The sequence below is a fragment of the Argopecten irradians genome, chromosome 14 (assembly GCF_041381155.1).
Source record: "Argopecten irradians isolate NY chromosome 14, Ai_NY, whole genome shotgun sequence".
Taxonomy (NCBI): Eukaryota; Metazoa; Mollusca; class Bivalvia; order Pectinida; family Pectinidae; genus Argopecten; species Argopecten irradians.
The window spans coordinates 4,959,694-4,982,031 of record NC_091147.1 but is presented as its reverse complement, the minus strand read 5'-3'; the positions used below and the strand labels follow the sequence as shown (position 1 = coordinate 4,982,031).

At 37.2% G+C, this 22,338-nt stretch overlaps 2 protein-coding genes across 2 annotated transcripts; both read left to right on the top strand.

Moving 5' to 3' along the window:
- The first annotated feature begins 5,340 nt into the window (after positions 1-5,340).
- Positions 5,341-15,659, top strand: LOC138307359 (uncharacterized). The gene is made up of 5 exons (XM_069248057.1): positions 5,341-7,320; positions 9,766-10,331; positions 11,213-11,301; positions 14,557-14,635; positions 14,868-15,659. Exons 1-5 carry the CDS (start codon positions 7,145-7,147, stop codon positions 15,074-15,076), a joined length of 1,119 nt encoding a protein of 372 aa, XP_069104158.1. The 5' UTR covers positions 5,341-7,144; the 3' UTR covers positions 15,077-15,659.
- Positions 15,660-16,795: 1,136 nt separating this feature from the next.
- On the top strand, positions 16,796-20,207 carry LOC138307356 (leucine-rich repeat-containing G-protein coupled receptor 4-like). Its single transcript, XM_069248055.1, has 3 exons — positions 16,796-17,094; positions 17,948-18,005; positions 18,541-20,207. The coding sequence occupies exons 2-3, from the start codon at positions 18,003-18,005 to the stop codon at positions 19,927-19,929; spliced, it is 1,392 nt and encodes a 463-aa protein (XP_069104156.1). The 5' UTR covers positions 16,796-17,094; positions 17,948-18,002; the 3' UTR covers positions 19,930-20,207.
- Positions 20,208-22,338: the final 2,131 nt, after the last annotated feature.

Below are 22,338 nucleotides of genomic sequence, written 5' to 3'. Positions count from 1 at the left end.
CTATATAGATATCCACTCGGTGACTACGGACAGACGCCCAACAAGTCACTTGAATCTGATTATCAATACCGTTAATTTCTCCATAGTTATAGTAACAGAGATATTGTTTATTGGAGATAAGATAACAATAAGTATTTTTACTTAATTTTAATGTATGTAGCAACGCTTTATCTTTTAGAACAAACATCGATGATGCATTGGGACGATATCAAAATTTCTTCTATATGCTGATTAGCCTGTCGATCATAGGGGTTATCTTCGGAATCTTGATGAATGCCGCAGATATTCGTGGGGTGAGTAAGAATTAAATATAGAGTTATTATTCTGTATTCACATACAAAGATATGAAGGTATGGTAAAGTTTTGGTGCGTGTTATGGGAAACTGCGGTATTCTCGTGCTGGGTCTTTTTGTATAGTGGAACTGTTGTCATATATATAACTGAAGCATACCGACGAAGACACGAGATATATTGTGTTGTGGAAATTTCACCTGCTTTAATACAGGGTTAAGTATTAAATTAATTTATTAAATTAACAGCAAGGATCATTTAAGGACGGCCTTTCGTGTATGTGCGAGTGTAAAATGCGAGGTGCGTGTTTTTGGGAGACTGCGGTATATACGTGTTGTGTCTCCTTGTATTAGTGAATATCTTGTCCTTTTATGGTACTATCACACTGAAACATGCCATCGAAAACACCGAGCAAAACACCCCACCCGTCATATTATACTGAAAATTTGCAAATCAGTCGTCCCTCGCCCGTTATAATAAGCGCTACGCAGGACCAGAAACTACCACTTTTATAGACTAGGGTGTGTCCCCGGTGAGGACAGAACCAAGGTTCCACTCCATAACTTCAGGCCAAAAGTGGGGCGGTGTCAAGGTAGACCGTAGGAAGATAAGATACTAAAGTCTTCTTTTATGAAAAAGCAGCAGGAGGTAACCCACTGTCCCTATTGTATGATTGTAAAAGGCGACTTATTTTGTCAGGAACATGTCTGTTTGGTGAGGAATCGGTAACTGGGATACGTTGTGCTTTGATGGTCTTTAGAACAATATTGGATTCCTTGATGTTTTGAGATTTAATGGTTTGATATATCTGAACTTAATTTCATGATATGACATTGATAAGCGTTTTGTAATGACGATTTTGGTTCAGTTAGAACAACTTTGGATCGTAGTTGACATCTTCATTTTCCATTTTAGGGCGGTTCGTTGAATTCCAGAATACGTAGATGGAAACAATCCGATACGGAATCCTTGGGACTGATATCGATGGGGGACCTATCCAACACGTATTGCGGTAGTAAGGACGTGAACGAAGGAAAAAACGAAACGTCTGATTGAAATCTTGATTTGGTTGATTTGTTGGAAATAAGAGGTGATAGAAATTGAAACACAAATTACAAGATTTAAGCACGAAAATACATGTGCGGGTCAATTTTTGATCACCAGCGCAACGGTTATAAGAATATACACATTTTAAAAGCTTTGGAATGCACGAAGAATGTCTTTAATAAAAAAAAAAGGATGGCAGAGAAGAGACGACGTTATGAATATGTAATTTACAATTATTTTGTTTGTTATCTGTGTTATTATCTAGAATTCAGTATCTTTTATATAAAGTTTACCATTGAATGATGGCTTTATATTACAAACGATTATTGATTATTGAACATGTCATTTATTTCATATCAAATATCCCATGTTTAAAAAACAGAGAACATCTATGAAATATTTGCGATTATATTTAAGTTATGAACAATTTTGCCCTTTTTCTAAGAAGGTTGATAATATTGCGTATAACTTGAACAATAACATATTATAATATATATAATATATAAAAAGTTCTATATTGTTTTACACATTGTACATTGTGCATGCAATATTTTGTGAGAACTATTTAAAAGGTCTAGGCTCGTCACTATTACAGTACGTGCTGGCTTAACTCATGCAGAATTTTGTTTTTCTCCTTTTACTCAGTCTTTTAACCAGTGAATGGAAGCTTATTTTTGTGACTATACAACCTTATGAGTTATGTGTTGTTTGAGTTATGTCATGGATTCTATAATGAAATATTATAATAAATGATCTTTAAGTTGTACAGATTTGTTGCGGTCAGTATCAACATACCATTGAAATATCCCTGCCTGGAATACTTTGAGTGCGACAGCAAACGTGGTTGATTGAAATATGGAAAATGATAAGGCAACGATTATGATAAATTATTGGTAGTTTATATTTATTTCACAGTGGTCGAGCTACACAGAACGAAGATAGCGATAGCCGAAGGTTGTCGAATAAAGCAGTGGCCTAGTTATCATCCAATGCATGCGAATCATCAATGGCATATAATTATTGTTCCGAAAACGAATGCAAAATTAAAAAAAAGTATTTGAATTTTAACCTATGATAAAAATAAAAATATTTTGGTAACACTACTTATTTCATTTACACATCAAAATAGTCGCATATCTGTTTATTTATGTCAATAGGTTACTTGTAGACCTTAATTCAAACCAGATAAATGTGTTTTCCGTTTAGATCTATTGAACGATTTCTTAAATAAAACAGATATTCAAAGATAGTCTTGTGTATTAGAAATTTACGAGTAATGTCATAACTTCACACCAATAACGCTCAATTGTCTCTTCATGTTACGTTTATAAACGATCCTTTAGTGCCCATTTGTACACAAGGTATCTGCATCATTTACATGTAAGACATTATAACAATTTAAAAAGTCTAAGTTAGAAAATACGGTCTAAGTTAAAAACACAGTCTTAGTTAAAACAATACGGTCTAAGTTAATAATAAGGTTAAATGAAAACTTAAGCAAGTAACAAAAAAGAGGGCAAAACTTTGTATAGTCACAAAATTAGAGCAAAGTTTACTATCATATAACCAGCTATAACATAATTTTTTCGAGTTTGATAGAAAATCTATGAAAACAACTATATTTTAATGGTGGTCCTTTGCTAATTATGACGTCATAAACTAATATGTTAATTAGAAAATGTGTAATTAGTGTTGTTGCTTTGTATGAACGACCGTCTATGAATGCAAGTGGATGTATTTAATTGTAAACAGTATATGTTAGCTAGTTGTGTTAATGTGATCAAATGCTTTGTTGTGTATCTTACTTCTTTGTATATTGTTTATTACCGCTGGTTTCTAGTCGTCATCCGAGCATCTTAATTTGGGTAATTCCCTCGCTCTCATTATAATAGCTTCCGTTTATATATGTAATATGCAATATCATATGTCCCAATGTGTAATTTTGGTAGTTTACTGTGTCCCTTTATAACTCGGTCATGTACTTATATACAGTTATAATTATTACGGTAGCTGAGAACAGCGGTAGTCTTTACCTGCTTTGTTGCGTATCTATACATTTGAATAGTCTGTTGACGTGTTGATGTTTAAGCATCTGCAGGTGCAATAATATAAGACTCTTTCATATGTGGATATGAAGGAAGGGATATTCTACCCGAGGGTCACAAAATGTAGTAAAACCCGAGGGTTTTGCAACATTTTGTGATCCCGAGGGTAAAATATCCCTATCCTTCATATCTACTTATGAAAGAGTATTTTTCTTTCATACCTTGAAGTTTTATTCCAATTTTACAAGTATAATATCCCGCCATTTTGAAATAAATTCGAAGAAATCCACGACTGGAAGTCAATTATCCATACATGAAAAATTACGTGATATTTTCAACCAAAATTCCGTTGTCTGCATCCTTTATAGTAAAACCAGTCAATTTTGCGATAAAAATCCAAAATTTTACCGAGGAAATAGAACTTTTGTTGACGTCGTGACGTCACGAGGCTTTATTGCATGGGTAGCCATGCAATACAGCCTCAGGTCTACCCATGCAATAAAGCCTCAGGCTGCATGAGTGTATTGCCCTAGACCAGCCAGTATTACACCCGTAGGTATGAAAGAAAATACACTGGACCACATTTCTATGGTGTTTCTTATCTGCTCATGCTATATCGTGACTAAACCTCGAGTTGCACGGTGTTGAACCTGGGTGTGACGTAGTCTGACTGACGAACGTAACTATACTCTTATTACATCATCACTGCACTAGGAGATACCTATTAACAAAACAATAACATGAACTACTTATGTTACAAACTATAACCAATCTGATTAAAATACAGATCCTTATTATCACTACGTTTGATATGAGGTGCCTATATTGAACGGAGTGGTTATAAGGATCTGTATTTCAATCAGATTGAAACTATAACCCAATTTGAAAAGCTTTAATTACTCATTTCGTTACTTTAATAGTTATTCTGGAATCCATCAATGAAGTTCCACTTTTGATTGAGAGTCCTTTGTGTCTTATTTTAATAAGCATGTAACCCATACAAATCTACATTTCTATAATAAAATATGTGTGTTTCAAATCTTTAATTGTAGGTGGTTTCTTGTTCAATTTACAAGTGTGTAGTGTATTATAGAAAAAAACCACTGACTCTATTTTGACTAATTGTGTAAGTCATTATAAGCATTAAAATTAGCATCAACTATTGGGGTCCTAAACTCCCATTTTAATATCACGCTTCACCGACCGCTATTTCTGGAACGCATATACTTACAATTCGACAATTGGTAGTAACGTCAGTATTATACGACATATACACATGGCTATTGTATATTAGATACATTTAGTATTCTATTAAAATACGTAAGTGATTGAATGTATCACATTTTGATAACTCAATGTCTGATTTATACAAGTTAAAACGTCGTTTTTGTTATTTAAATTTATAGTCCTTCCTGTATAGAGCTTTGTATCAAAAACTGTAATGAACATACGACTCATTTTACGATTACTTATAGTCATTATATTGTGAACGGACCTAAGCCGTTCGGCATTTTATCTTTTACAAAGACTTACGATTGGAGTCAGAGAGGGGCTTTCCGGATCAAATACTAAATCAGCTGTATACGATTGCATGGACCCCATGCGTCTGCACCACAGCTCACAGCGATCGGAAGTCCTCGGATGTAAACGATTACCTCAGATCTGATAGGTGTAAGAATATGTACGAAAATTAAACATTGTCTTCGCCGGTAAACCTAATTACGCCTTAAGTACGCATAAGAAAAAGAATAGTTATTGATCATGATATATTGAACTTCTATAGTCATATTTTACGAAATTGAATGTAAACATTTCTCCTTTGAAACTGACAATATACAGCATGAGTGAACTGACATCAGTTTTCAAGTAGTTGTGTCCTTGATGGCAATCAGTTGTTATGAAAATAGTATCTTTGTTTCAAAATGGATGCTCTTATGGCACACCCGAGGTCAATGTACGACAGTCACATCCGAGGAGTTCACAGGGATTCTTCTATATCAACGTTATCTAGATGGCAATCGAAACAAGGCATGCGCTCGAAGCCGGAAAGTGGATTTTAAGGGCACATCTTACATACAGTATCAAACTATCAATGTCCTATTATCAAAGTCAGGGTGTATCAAGTTAAGGTGGAGTACATCGCAGTACCCGGAGATAACCATTGACGTATGCTCATGCACCTCGCGATTATCCCGGGTGTATTTGAAACACGTGGGTGGAAGAATAGTGATACCTGTAACACGTCAGCAATGATATCTCAGATAAGTAAAAAAAATTCCTGGGCTCTTAGACAGAACATTAGCAAGTTAATGTTTTACGTTATTCATTATAACAAATAACTGTCTAAGACACTTTATTCTTCAGCGCCAAAAGTAAAGTGAGACAGTTATTCATTATTTAAAGGTAGACTGCGAAATAAGAATATAACTAGCAGTTAAGTTTATGATATTTCTTTAGAATAATGTATATGTATTTATAATTTGGAAATTTCGAGTAAAAGTCTTTATATGATCTGAGGTTTACCGGCATAGATACAAATAGTCTAGTCCATATAATGGAACATTCAATAGACATTTTAACATCGACAGACACAGACTCGGAGTACTACTTTAACGGTTTGAGGGGCCATCTAACAATAACTTACGTGTCAACCGATCGAGATGTAGAGCGAGTTAGAAGTGCTATACATATTCAAGTCTAGCCTAGGCACTGTAATGGTATCAGTCAGTATTCGATGCTTCCTCGATTTTATGTACCGAACTTAAAATTTAAGACTTCATGACTTGACTTCAGTACACTACAGGCAGGGCGTAAGATTTTATCTGCTGCCCCTATTGTATGATCGCAAAAGGCGACTAAATTTAGGTTCTGATATTTTCTTCTTCCTTATTTCTTACTTTATTTGACACACCTCACTTTTGACCTCCGATTGAGCACTCGTCCTTGTGAGGAAGGCTCAGAGTTCTGTCCCTTGGAGTGAGACACATCAAAGTCTATAAAAGTGGTAGTTTCTGCTTGTGCTAAACGCTCAGCATGAAGGGAGTGGGTCGACCGGTTCAACCGTTGTCAATATAAAGTGACCGGGTGGGGTTTATTGCTTGGTGTCTTCGGCGACATGCTTCAGTGATTATAACATATAAAAAGGGCAAGAGTTCCACTATACAAAAAGACACAACACGAATATACTGCAGTCTCTCAAAACACGAACCTCGCACTTTACACGCAAAACACCACATGCACTGGAGGCCGTCCTTACATGACCCTGGCTGTTAATAGGATGTAAATATAATTAACCAAACCAGTAAACAATGACATGACTTCAGGATACGACGACATGGTGACCAAATGGCGGCCACCGCTAAACGTAAATTGCAATATATTTTGATGTTTTATTCTTCGAAATATAGGTTGTTGTAGTGATGTGATTTTTTTAGCCTTAGACTCGTTTCAGTCTCACATGTAGACAACAATTACATGCAGCTTGCGTCACAATACCATATACTACTTTAAAATTGTTATTTTTCAGAGTTAACGGAAAGGATGTGAACGAGAGGCGGTGTAAACTCAAGTGCACCAATAACATATGGACAGTGTCATTATGAGTACACAAGAAGTCACCTCTTGAATATATGTTATGTATATACTCTAGTCAAGGAAGATCCCTAAGCACATAGCTATTGTCTGTTTTATTTCCTTGTACAAACAAATTTAGCCTCAAATCAGTCAGCTAAATATTTCAGTTATATATATATCACAAAATTATGTCTGCGGCAATTCATCTGAATTCAACATTTCTCTTACGCATGATGCATTCAATATTTGTATGGATACTTGTGTGGCATGTTTGCAAAGAAGCAAACGGACAAGTTCTATCGACTGCCGACAAAGAGAAAATCCAGGAAGTCCTCATGGAACAGAGGATACTTGAGAACATCAGGTAACCGATACCGAAGTCTTTTAATTCTCACTTTATATGTCTTTTTGTTATTAACGTTTTTGGTTATGCTTTTAACACCATTATGATGCTGGTTTTTCCCTGGTCTTACACGTCTGAGATTAATAGAATCTTTCACCACCTTTGGGGTGAGACAGGATAATCTCAACCCGAGGGTTAAGATTCTTATGTTGTCAAACACGACAGCTTAAGAATATTATCCCGAGGGTTGATATCTCCTGTCTCACCCCAAAGAGGGTGAATGATTCTGAATCGTCGTCTTCATCGTCTTTGTGACTTCATTTCATTGTTGTGGTGACGTCATAATGATATTACCATCACGTCATGATACTGTTGTTGTGACTTCATACAATTTTTGAGCACGTGCAAAGATATCATGTAGCTTGTCTTTACGCTAGGGTGAGATAGAAAACTCACACCGGTAAAACTGTGGATATCCCTGTCTGGGATAAGAGAAAGTAGTGTCTAGTGGTATCATTCTGTAATCATAAATCATAAATTTACATATACTCACATTTGTGAGTTCAGCAGTAGTTGAAGGGTTATATTTTAAATCTTAATACGACCGATTAGTTTTGCTTGTTTTGTCATGTCAATATATTTTGGCCTGGGATCATATTCAGTCGGGTAGATAAATCATCGTATCCTCCTTAACATAGGGCGATGAGTGTTTACTTATCACGAAGCAGTAATATTAATTTAACAATTAATAACTTTAAATTCATATTTTATCTATTCTTCCCATAGTATTAGGTTAAGTCATGGAAATAAGTCCGCTCATTAATATCTATCTGATTAACTCATATGATTGTAGAAATATGTCTTTTTATCACATAATTCGCCTGATATGCAGTGATTTCCCCGTGTAATATTTTTGCACATGTCAATAATTATTTTTTATTTGTTTTCATACTAAATCCAACTATCTGATTGGCAGATTCTTTTTTCATACACTAACTATGAAGGAAAAATCCGAGAATGGCGCGAAAATCCGACGTAATTATGACGTCACAATATAGACGTCGACGTGGCTTATTGATTTAGAAAACAAGAGGCCCAGAGGAAAATTAAAAAAAACGTACGTTTAAACGTACTTTATGTTATCAAGTAGTCTGAAAAATTAATTATAAGCATTGATGTAACTATTTTTTTAACTTCATAGGGGTATGAAATAAATTTTGTTTGCTAACTTTTGTGAGCAAACAGTTTGCGAACAAAATTTCTTTCATACCCCTATGAAGTTACAATATATTAACATCAATGCTTTACTAGTGTAATATGACCTGAAGCGATATTCATCGACTAGAAATTCATTGTAACGTCAGACAGAAACAATAAAATGACGTCAGAAAAAAATGACGTGGCGTCAGGATTACGAGGACGGCGTGATAAAATGGCGGCCTTTGCTGGATTTTGGGAATACATTTTGACTTGAAATTCTTTATTATGTAGGTATTTGGAGTTATGTGAAAAAAAGTATCTTTAATTTGTGTTCATTTCAAACGAGATTTTATGAAACTCGTCTCAAAGTTTTCATTTTTGCTCGCCGAGGCTCGCATAAATAAAAACTTATAAGACTCGTTTCATAAAATCTCATATGAAATAAAAACTCATGTAAGATCCTATATTGATGTAATACATGTATATGCTTCAATTTGTTTCTAAGAAATTATTGATTTTTTGTTTGATTAATAAACGTCCTATTAATAGCTAGAGTCAAGTAAGGACGGTCTCTCATTTTTGAGGTGTGTTGTTTGTATGAAGTGCGGGTGTGTGTTTTAGGAGACTGCGGTATATTCGTGTTGTGTCTTCCTGTATAGTGGAACTCTTACCCTTTTTATAGTGCTTTATCACTAATGTGTGCCACCGAAGACACCAAGCAACACACCCCACTCGGTCACATTATACTGACAATGGGCGAACCAGTCGTCCTACTCCCTGTATGCCGAGTGCTAAGCAGGAGCAGAAACTAGCACTTTTATTGTTAATGGTGGGTTGCGGTCAGGGACAGAACCCAGAGTCTACCTCCCGTAGAGGCGAGCGCTCATAGAAGGCCAAAAGCGAGGCGGTGTCAAAGAAGAAGTAAGTTATGTAGAAAGAAAGACAAAATAATATCCTAAATTAAGTCGCCTTTTACGATCATGCAATAGGGGCAGCAAGTACAATTCTTACGTTCTACCTGCACGGATGTATTCCGTCTTTGCATATTACAGAGTAAGCTCCCTTGCGGGTATGTATCAATTATTACGTCATTATTTTGTGAGCGCAATTCACGTCGTTTTATCAGAAATGTATGACGTTACGCTCGCAAACACATGACGTCACAATCAATACCTACTCACAAGTGCAGATAACTCTGTAATATGCAAATTCGGAAAATATAATTTTGACGTTAACTTTTACCTTTATTTGGTTTTACATGCTAAGGTCAGCTGTACTACAACTCTGCCAGACTCCAAGCGATCTCTTTATGTTGTCGACAATACAAAACTTGACCACACGTCTGGGGGAAATGGAGAAAGTCCAGAAACCTAACGAAAGACTCATCATCTACCAGACAGATCTTCTAAATCTTACCAAGCGGATTGAGGCGATTGAAAAGATATCTGGAAGTGACCACAGTACCGATATTTCTCTGCAGGGGATCCATAATCTCACTACACGAGTGGACGCGATTGAGAACACATTACAACATTATCAAAACTCTGAAATGTTGACGCTAGAAATCCAGAGCCTTGCCCAACGTATAGAAGCAATTGAGAAAAAATCAAACAATGATGAAACCTCCGATGTTTCCTCGCCAGGAATCAATAATATCACCAGACGTATCAAGCAGATTGAGCAGTTACTGGATACAAACATGTACAACATGACAGGTACAACGTATGACGTCATGCCTTCGCTGGTTATCCAAAACCTTACAGAAAAGATCCGAGCAGTAGAAGAGTCCCTTTCGTCACGGATAAAGCGGATGGAATGCGTCGCTTCTTTTGGTAAAGACCATTGATGTTTTTACTTTTGAAAACCAAATACTTTATTGAAATAACAGACGAAATAACATAGAAATTTAACATATCAGTCGACCTCATTAAATAAACACGTACTTGTTCTGTTGACTTATATTAGAAAACATGCACTAGATAGAACAGTTGTGGCTGATACAGCTGTAAATATTGTTAACACCAAAGTTTTTTCCTTGTTTACAACACAGACAAAACAATACATGTACAAATTGTATTTCCCTAGAACATGTAAACGTTCGAAGGTTAGCAATGTTGGAGACTTGGGGCCAGCCCACAGGAGGGCGCTCACTCAGCACATCACGGACACAACATTCATTCGTTCCATAACATTTTTTCTCTCACACCTACCGTTGTAGGTTTATCCGATACAACACACTCATATCACCTGAGGCTGTATCACTTGGCTACTAATGTAAAACTACTTCGTGACGTCACTGCAAAGAAAATTAGTATTACCAAGACGAATTTTAACATTAATTCCCATGTATGGATAACTTATTTGCAGTTGAGGTTTTCTTCGAACTTACTTCATTAAAATAATTGTAATTAATGTCAAGACATATATAAAAAGATTTTTACATTTGTGCATAATTATGGAGGATAGAGATATTCTTCTAAAGGGTATGAAATAGTCTTATAATCACACAACTTTCACTCGTTCTTTCATGATGTCTTTTTTATAAATAAAAATAGTTTTAGATAACGCGCATTTTTAAAGCTTGTTCTATATATAGTTAATTTTTATCTGTATATGCAAACGTCTAACTTAATATGTACCATCAATACATTAGAAATTATTAATTTCAACACACTGCGAAAAGGGAGATTTAGATTAACAAATTCCCTTTCAGGACACCGAAAGACAATTCCAGCTCTACAGATATTTGAGGATAGGTGTTACTACATAGGGAACGGGGTTTTGAACTGGACAGACGCTCAGGTAATGTTTTTATGTAGTCTTTTTAGCTCAGGTAAGTAGAGCGTTTGTATGTCGTCCATTCCCAGGTAACTGGAATTTAGTGTGTCGTCCTTTTAGCTCATGTAACTTAAACGTTTATATGTTGTCTTACTAGCGCAGGTAACTGGAACGTTTTTTTGTCGTCCTTTTAGCTCATGTAACAAAATGGGTTGAAAATTATAAAAAAAAGTTTATTCTATAGAGATCATGTAAGAAAGTAAAACCAGCAAGGTATAGACTGTGATAGTAGCAGCCTAGCGCGTCATCACTTGGGAGATGATACTCAAGATAGGCAAGGCCAGACCCTGACTTGCAGTTTATCGAAGCGGTCAGCGACGAGGCCATCGTGATAGCGCAGCTAAGCATAATTAATGTTTGGGTTAGATGGGGATTTTTAGATATTTTAGGCTGCGCGTACCTTTTTAATATATTCACAAAGGGTTGGAGAGCAGTAGGTGTAAGGTTGTTAGATTTACAGGGGTTTAAAGATGTTAGAGATAATCGTAAGAGAGAGTATCCAGAATGTAGGGCAAAAGGCAACATAACCCGGACGGGAGTCCGAAGTGTTAAAGGAGCCGGGCGAAAAGCGAGGACTAATACCATATGTATGTGTTGTATCACACTCATGTAACCAGCTAGGACTAATACCATATGTATGTGTTGTATCACACTCATGTAACCAGCTAGGACTAATACCATATGTATGTGTTGTATCACACTCATGTAACCAGCTAGGACTAATACCATATGTATGTGTTGTATCACACTCATGTAACCAAAATGTTTTAGGGTCGTCAATGTCCTTCTTGCTCAGGTTAATGGAACGTTTATGTGTCGTCATTTCAGCTGGTCTGTAAATGATGTAATTAACTAAATAAATCAATAATAAAAATTATAAAGGGCCGCGGTGGTCAAGTAGTTATGATGGTCAAGATTTCGCGGTTTCCTATAAGGAACTGTTCGCGGAGGGTTTTCTCCTATCCCTACAATTTATAAATATATATGGTACTAATGTTCTTAGGTACGTTAATAATTTCCTAAATATTTCGCTGGTGGTTAAAAGTCGTGGAGGATTTCAATTACAATTTGAATTTAACCACAATATAGTATACACTAGGAGATTGTTACACTATAACATTATAACCCTTATCTCTACGCGAGAGTATGAGATCAAAGGACTCTTCAGACTGATGGCATGTGTGATAACTAAACAGACATGTCATTGTATTTGATCATATCATTTTTATTTCAAATATGTAAAACATATCCATACTCAAAGCAACCGATCCAGGTACGCCTCACCCAGTTTACCGGCGTTACTATAAACCATATGCATGCTTTGTGAATCTAATTAAGTTATAATCTAATTACCATTTGGCCATCATTCTCCCCTCTATAATTGATCACGCCTCAGCACTAACATAGAGGCTGAGGATGAAGTGTGCCTGAGCTATACCAGAGAGGCTGAGGATGAAGTGTGCCTGAGCTATACCAGAGAGGCTGAGGATGAGTGTGCCTGAGCTATACCAGAGAGGCTGAGGATGAAGTGTGCCTGAGCTATACCAGAGAGGCTGAGGATGAGTGTGCCTGAGCTATACCAGAGAGGCTGAGGATGAAGTGTGCCTGAGCTATACCAGAGAGGCTGAGGATGAGTGTGTCTGAGCTATACCAGAGAGGCTGAGGATGAAGTGTGCCTGAGCTATACCAGAGAGGCTGAGGATGAAGTGTGCCTGAGCTATACCAGAGAGGATGAGTGTGCCTGAGCTATACCAGAGAGGCTGAGGATGAAGTGTGCCTGAGCTATACCAGAGAGGATGAGTGTGCCTGAGCTATACCAGAGAGAATGAGGATGAGTGTGCCTGAGCTATACCAGAGAGGCTGAGGATGAAATGTGCCTGAGCTATACCAGAGAGGCTGAGGATGAAGTGTGCCTGAGCTATACCAGAGAGGCTGAGGATGAAGTGTGCCTGAGCTATACCAGAGAGGCTGAGGATGAAGTGTGCCTGAGCTATACCAGAGAGGATGAGTGTGCCTGAGCTATACCAGAGAGGCTGAGGATGAAGTGTGCCTGAGCTATACCAGAGAGGCTGAGGATGAAGTGTGCCTGAGCTATACCAGAGAGGATGAGTGTGCCTGAGCTATACCAGAGAGAATGAGGATGAGTGTACCTGAGCTATACCAGAGAGGCTGAGGATGAAATGTGCCTGAGCTATACCAGAGAGGATGAGTGTGCCTGAGCTATACCAGAGAGGCTGAGGATGACGTGTGCCTGAGCTATACCAGAGAGGCTGAGGATGAAGTGTGCCTGAGCTATACCAGAGAGGCTGAGGATGAAGTGTGCCTGAGCTATACCAGAGAGGCTGAGGATGAAGTGTGCCTGAGCTATACCAGAGAGGATGAGTGTGCCTGAGCTATACCAGAGAGGCTGAGGATGACGTGTGTGCCTGAGCTATACCAGAGAGGTTGAGGATGAAGTGTGCCGAGCTATACTATACAAGACTCTACTAACCACGGATTTCCTGAACTCTAAAACTACTAACCAGTAACAGCTTGTTTAGTTGTACCAATACTCTACTGATGAATTAGACTTGACTTGGTTGTACCTACCAAACCTCTACTGATCAATTAGACTTGACTTGGTTGTACCAAACCTCTACTGATCAATTAAACTTGACTAGGTTGTACCAAACCTCTACTGATCAATTAAACTTGACTAGGTTGTACCAAACCTCTACTGATCAATTAGACTTGACTTGGTTGTACCAAACCTCTACTGATCAATTAGACTTGACTTGGTTGTACCAAAACTCTACTGATCAATTAAACTTGACTTGGTTGTACCTACCAAACCTCTACTGATGAATTAGACTTGACTTGGTTGTACCTACCAAACCTCTACTGATCAATTAGACTTGACTTGGTTGTACCAAACCTCTACTGATCAATTAAACTTGACTAGGTTGTACTAAACCTCTACTGATCAATTAGACTTGACTTGGCTGTACCAAACCTCTACTGATCAATTAGGCTTGACCTGGTTGTACCTACCAAACCTCTACTGATCAATTAGACTTGGCTTGGTTGCACCAAACCTCTACTGATCAATTAGACTTGACTTGGTTGTACCAAACCTCTACTGATCGATTAAACTTGACTTGGTTGTACCAAACCTCTATTGACCATAATTGTCGACATCTCGACTGACCAGAACTGACCAGTGTATACTTCTATGTACAGGCAAAGTGTCAATCTGACGGTGCCAATCTCCTGACAGATCCAAGCCAGGAATTCACGGACAAGATACGCGAGAAATTCGGTAAGCTGCATTGTACAATTTTGATAACAAAATAACGCCTAATTCTTACACGTTTTAGTAAACAATACTACTATAAAATAGACCAAGTCTACAAACTATTTAAAAGTGTCTTAAACTAAGTTGATGATTTATATAGTAAATGTAATCCCAATGTCCTTCCTTCATCCCAAAGATCATTTCAACTTCATATATAGTCGTAACCCTTATTCGCTCTATCTATTATCTGTTTCAGAAAACAGTTTTTGGATTGGCGCCAGAAATACAAACGGCGTTTTCAGATGGATTTCTACCGGGGGAATGATCGCAGACAATGATTCCAGTTGGAAAGAGAGTCATTCTAACCATGACAGTCACGACTTGTGTGTAAATGTTTTCCAGAACAACTGGAAATGGTACGGCGACCCGTGTAATTACGTATACCACTATGTCTGTGAGTTATAAATGTTGTAAAAGCATGCGTTACATTTTTGTATATTGGTTCGTCAGCAAAGTCAGCAAAATATAATGCAGAGATGAAACCAAAAGCCTGCATAACACTGATATTTAATTGTATTTCACGTATTGTAACGCGAAATTAATATAAAATATAACTGTCCACAATTGTTATTTATATCCATTTACAATTGAAGTTTGTTTTGTTTATATCTACATTTTTGAGTTTCGGCGTCAGTGTATTCGTTTTTGTTTATTCGGAACAACCGGTTCGACCGTTTGTTAAAGTCATTATTTCATGTATAAATCCTGACGGAACTGCAGTTTTTAATACAGCCCTGTGACGATTTTGTCAAGGCTCGTCTGAAAACAATATAAAATCATCAGGTTCGTTTTTAATTCATAAACGAACAACTAGGTCCAACCAGTCAAACCGCATAATCAAAAACGGCCCAAATAACCGTGTCAGTATGTATGTAACCATTCGTAAATTTACCACTTGTCAACCTGATTAAAGATTCCGTCACAAAGTAACACACGGACAGATTGTTTATCATGTAAATACTAGATAATAAATCCCTTTTTACTGCAATGCTGTTCGTGGTGATGGATTTAAAGTTTGCACTTCGTTGTTTTGTTTTTCATTTTGCACCAGTAAGTATCATGTTTATAGTATAAATTACTCCCAGAAAGAAACAGTGACAAGATGAATAGGCACGAGGCTTATAAATGGTCCAACCTTTCAGTTAGACATGTTCATACGATGTTTGGTTACCCGTCATTCCTGATATGCACCAATTTATAAAGACAAGAGGGTATCTTATTTACCCTTTATCTGTCAATGGGGACCACCAGTGGTGTCAGTTAATCAATAATATCAAATACTTGTAAAAACTTCCTGGTCAACAACAAGGTCGTATGAGTCCAAAGTCCAAACGGTTCTGATTTCCTAATTTTTTTTCTTGATAAAGTTCGTCGTCTAAAAAAGCTTAACTGTTTGTGTTTCATATGACGTTCTGTCTTGTAAGTTCGATTTATCCGTGTAATTTAACCCTATGATGAGAGTATTGATTTAAAACAAAGTCATTTCAGTCTAAAATCCGAATATTTTTGTTGCTTGAATATGTTTTATAAATCGAGCGGTCAATAATGGGGTTATTGCGCCTATTTGAGGAACCGTATTAAATGTGTCTCATTAAGCTCAACTGGATGTCACTTTATAGTGCAATTTGACTGGAGGCTACTGACAAAGACATTGAGCGGAACACCCCGATCGGTCACTGTAACTAACATGTAAATGCAGTATACACTACCGTTGCTTTGACCATGGGGACATAACACCGAGTCTTCGTTCCAGGGAACAATACTGTGAACATGATTTCAAGGGATATGTAATAGTAAAAACATTTGGAATAAAAAATAAATGTTAAAATCTACAGAGCAAAACTATAAGACAAATATCGTATGGTTATAGTGCGACTTTGGATAAGAAAACATTCTAATTTTAAATCATAAGTGATCATGAAATTTAAAAAACTGCCACTATAAATTCTAAATAGTTTAATCAAATGATGATTATTTCCTCACTTTTTAGTTTCACGTGTACAACAATAAAGCACAATCACACACAGATCCAACAGACGGCACCAATCATATCATAATGTAACAGAACATTAACATTTAAAATATTCACAGAGAACACATTCACATACATGATATATATTTAGGATCCCTGACAACTGACTGCTATCCATCATGATTATCAATCTGAAATTAGTTTCAATTAGCATGACTACTACTATAAAGTTATAAAGAATATCTCTAACACAGTTTGATAGCGAATAACAAAATAAAATCTGTACCAAACCCTCTACACAACCAAAGCATGTGATCACGTGACTACTTCACTCGTCCTTCCAAGAACTCAAAGTCAGGCCGACTGGCAAGGCGTTATATAAGGTGTGTAAAAGGAAAGTTACCGTCACAGTCGGGGCAGCGAAGGAAGGGATCGGATCCCATACAGTAACGTGAGTAGAATTCTATCTTAATTCAGATTTTACATGATCATTGTATATAGATATAGAGAGCCAACCAACCAACAAAAAATACATTAATACGCATGGTACCTTAATGTAGCGACGATGTCTTCATGAGTTATTCGTGACGTTTTGAATACCGGAAAGTAGTATTCGGTTTATACCGTTTACACGTACTTTACATTCGATTTTAAAATAACAGTATAATAATAGAAATATATTACTATATGTTCTCAAAACTTGTTGATTGGAATGTCTAGAATTAATAACCAACTTGTTTTGACCAAATATATTTACCGACTTAAAGCAATACCATCAAAACGAAGTTCACTTCTCCACAAATAGTATGTATTTCTTTGGAATGAAAATAAAATTTTATACTGGTATCGTACCAGTAGTCGTAAAAGAACAGTTGTCGTGATTTGGGAAAAAATAATTGTTTGATTTTATGAAGCACAATATTCTCACATAAACGAAAACAATACCACAATGAAATATTCATCAATAGCTCCATTCGGAAATCTGACGATACTGTTCCGTCACGACTACTGGTTGGGTCACAGTATGGACATTACTTATCACTGTCAAAGATTCTTTGAAAACATCAATTTGCCATTTTTGTCCGAGGAATGTTCAATACCTATGCCATTTTTCATCATTACATGACATAAAAAGTATACCTATTCTATTGTTTCACAACTTAATTTTATTTCATCTTGACAGCAGAATGTGCAAACAGTATGCCAAAAAAATATGAACTATGAAATGCAACATTACGAAACGTATAAATGGAGAATTTATGCATCTTAGAAGACTTGTTGTAAATATGGGCTTCTTTTTACAGAGAAACAGAGCATTACTGGAAATCTTTAAGGCCAAAAGTAGTCATCTGTGTTACCATGGTGAGTATAACAACGCAGCAACACACAGCGGGGTTTGACAAATATGACGGAGCTGTGTTATAAACGATTATCAGGGCTATCACTGTTAAATCAAGGATTTTACAAGTTCTTGGCCAAGGGCAGGCCTAAGTCCTTACGTTTCATAAGCTTTTTATTCTAGTGACAGCAGCTAGTTAAAAAAGACAATGTAATCTTTTCTTTAGAATTAATAAGAGTGTTTTTCTGTTTCTTTATGAGCTTAATTTAACACCTTATTACTTAAATAACATGAATGTGAAATCCGCGTACTTCATATACACTACACACTGCATACACGAGAGGCCGTCCTTACAAAATGACCCTGGATGTTAATAGGACTTTAATTATCAAACAAACAAAGTGAAGTGTACTTCTTTTTGTATGTCTGTGCAACGAAATAGGAGTGTTGTGGTGAGTGGGATGGGTATAGTGAATGAAGTTCTCCCAGTCTCAGTCTGTCCTCAATGTTTCCTCATTTGAATTGTATACATGAACCATTTTGTCATTGTCCTTTCAGACGGGTTTTACATTGGTCTGCGTGGTGATTCTGGCCCTGTGCCATTGTGTACTTACAAATGACCCGTGTCCAATCCAGGGAAGGCTTGGGTGCTTTTGTCAGAATGGAGTCGTCGACTGTTCCAATAAAAACCTCAACAACATCCCTAACTTCCAGAACACGGGGTGGGCCCAATTTACCATCCTCAGACTGTCATTCAACAACCTACAGAATGTCCCCAGTAACGCCTTCAGCAACACCAACGTGACCACGATCGAGCTGGATCATAACCAGATCAGCAGTATAGCAACAGACGCTTTCTCGGGGATTTCAGCGTATCTAACAACACTTAACCTAGAGAGTAACAACCTGAGCACTGCTTCAGAGGCCTTTAAACACCTGCCACATCTCACAACTTTGAACATACTCCATAACCCCGTCAGGTCAGTCCCTGATCCAGTTCTCTATGCTCTGGGAACAACTCTCCTGGATTTCAGCTTTGGAGATGACGGACTGACTTATTGGCCATCAACAATAAACCATTTACAGGCCCTTAAAAGTCTCCACTTTGAAGGAGTAAGTATGAACAACATTCCTTTCGATGCGTTCCATGGGTTTGAACTGACTTTGCGGAAACTTACCATTCGCCGAACAGGGGTATTCGGAGTTCCTCTTGCTGTAAAAGAACTGCTATACTTAGAGGAGTTCTACTTTGATGACAACATTAACGTTGGCGATGCTGGCATACTTGAAAGTGCGTTCAGGACGAATCATGGCAGTAATATAGGAAATTCACCCATTAAAACACTGAGCTTGAAGAACAACACTCTCACCACCTTCCCGTCAGCTCTCCAAGTATTTCCCCAATTAGAAAACCTGTACATGGACAGAAACCGTTTGTGGTATATCAATGATGCCATGGTCTCCTACGTTAGAGGTTATTTGTACAATGTGAGTCTGAGGAGCTGTAGTCTGGACCGTATCCCCCAGGCCATCCTCCGCATCATCTATCTCCGCAACCTTGACCTGTCCGAGAACAACATCAATAGCATATACAGCAATGACTTCACATTCCGCTACCAAAACCTGACACATGAGCATTTAGTGTTTCTGAACCTTGCTAATAACCCTCTGGCATACATAGCGAAAGACTCCTTTGTAAATCTCGTTAAGCTCACTGAACTGAACATCACATCTACACAGTTAACCGCTATACCAAAAGCATTAGACCTCGTCCCAAGCCTTACACACGTCTATGTTCACAATACGCCCGTGGAATGCACGTGCGACCTTAAATGGATACAAAGCAGTACAGCTGTTAACGTGATCTTTGACGGAGAGTGTGACACAATAACTCAGAGTATAGGAGAGTACATCACAAAGAGAGTCCCGTCTTGTCCGTCGAAATGAGTCTCCACCCGACCAGCTACAAGACTGTAGCTACTCCGCTTGATGTTGTATCGTTCTTCATCGGAATCAGCTTTGTGCACACGTTAAAATTTCTTTTCTATTTGGAAGTTTGAAGATTTTTTTAAATCAAAAATTGTCAATATATTTTTTTCATAAATAATAAATTGGAATAGTCATTTGTCATTGTTCATTGCTTTTCATAATTTCACATTCAAATATACTGATTCAGTGTTTTATTGTTTTGTTTTATTAATAAATAAAAGTAATTTTTCATCAAACGTAATGTAAATTATTTTTTATAAATGTTCAGTTTGCTTTACAAACTTACTTTATAAACTAACGCTGACCTCTTCTATTCTGTGTCATAGCTAGACTTTAGTGAATTTGGTCATGTGAATTACGTGAACAAACGTTAAATTGAAGAAGGAGCTGTATCATATCACAAGCCCAATATCAGGTCTCTATAGGCCTTTGGGTTATTATCCAGATGTCGTTATAGATTTCAGCCTATTATATCTCTGTTACCTTTATGAAATTCAAGCAACCTCATTCATTTGAACAAACTTGATTAATCTTCATTCTAGTATGTCACAGACTCAATATTAGGTCCCTACGCCTCTTGGTTATTAACAAGATGTTTTCAAAGATTTTAGATTATGCTTTGACCCTGTAACCTTGATTGAAAGTCAAGGTCATTCATTTGAACAACCTTGGTAGCCCTTAATCCCAGCACGGCACAGGTCCCATATCATGTCTCTAGGCTTAGTAGTAACTAACAAGATGTCATTTAAAGATTTTAGCCTATTTGTCACCTGTGATTATAAACGAAGGTCAAGGTCATTCATTTAAACAACATTTGGTAGCCCTTCATCCCAGCATTCTACAGACCAAATATCAGTACCATGGACCTTTTGGTTATGGAGAAAAAATATGTTCAACCTATTTGACTCTGGAAATCTTAAATAAAGGTCAGAGTCATTCAATTGAACAAACATGGTAGCCCTTCATCCCAGCATGCTACAGACCAAATATCAGTACCCCTGGCCTTTTGGTTTTTGGGAAGAAGTCGTTTGAATTAAACGTTTGTGAACAGGGCATGGCATAGGACAAAGAACAAGAGGCCTAGGGGGCCTGTATCGCTCACATGGTTTGTAATGCCAAGTATGTTCTGAATACAGGTTCATTGTTTCTTTTCTATCTAGGAATTTTAGTAGTTACCCCAGGCCTATTTCCCCTATCAGGCCCACCCCTCTTGCCCTGGAGGAACAGAACAAAAATTTATACAAACTTTGTTCCCCTTCCCCCAAGGATGCTTGAGGTCAAATTTGGTTAGAATCAATGCAGAACTCTATGACTAGAAGCAATTTAAAGAATTTACCTCTATTACCCCTATTGGGCCCCATCCCTCCTGCCCCTGGGATCAGAGCCATAATTGATACAAACTAGGTTCCCCTTGAATGAAGATCAAGGTCATTCATTTCAACAAACTTGGTAGCCCTTCATCCCAGTATGCCACAGGCCCAATATCATGTCTCTAGGCTTCTTAGTTATTGTTAGTTATCAACAAGACGTTGTTTAAAGATTTTAGCCTACTTGACGCATGTGACCTTGAATGAAGATCAAGGTCATTCATTTCAACAAACTTGGTAGCCTTTCATCCCAGTATGCCACAGGCCCAATATCATGTCTCTAGGCTTCTTAGTTATTGTTAGTTATCAACAAGACGTTGTTTAAAGATTTTAGCCTACTTGACGCATGTGACCTTGAATGAAGATCAAGGTCATTCATTTCAACAAACTTGTGGTAGCACTTCATCCCAATATGCCACAGGCCCAATATCATGTCTCTAGGCTTCTTAGTTATTGTTAGTTATTAACAAGATGTTGTTTAAAGAATTTAGCCTACTTGACACCTGTGACCTTGAATGGAGATCAAGGTCATTCATTTCAACAAACTTGGTAACCCTTCATCCAAGCATGCCACTGGCCGAATATCATTACCCTAGGCCTTTCAGTTTTTTCAAAAGAAGTTGATCAATGATAAGTTTACCCACGGAGGACGCCGCATGGCGCACATTATAGATGGTGCATGATGACAATAAGTCATCCTGACCCTTCGGGTCAGATGACCTAAAAAAGTATGTGCTCCCAAAAATCCAGAGTCTCTCTTCAAAAAACAATAATATAGTTTGAGCAATGGAGTGGTACCCTATAATAGATTCTGGAAACCACATCTACCTTATTTTATAATGTACACAGTTTAGTTGTTAAAATCATAAATTATGCAGGAATCAACTTACATATGTATTCCCTATTCATGACAAAGATAACAAATTCAACTTACATATGTATTCCCTATTCATGACAAAGATAACAAATTCAACTTACATATGTATTCCCTATTCATGAC

Excerpts from the sequence above, each read along its gene's own strand:
- LOC138307359 (XM_069248057.1), top strand. The coding sequence starts at position 7,145 with ATGTCTGCGGCAATTCATCTGAATTCAACATTTCTCTTACGCATGATG. Across the intron at positions 10,332-11,212 it reads GGAATGCGTCGCTTCTTTTG|GACACCGAAAGACAATTCCA; the intron begins GTAAAGACCATT and ends ATTCCCTTTCAG. Across the intron at positions 14,636-14,867 it reads CAAGATACGCGAGAAATTCG|AAAACAGTTTTTGGATTGGC; the intron begins GTAAGCTGCATT and ends TATCTGTTTCAG.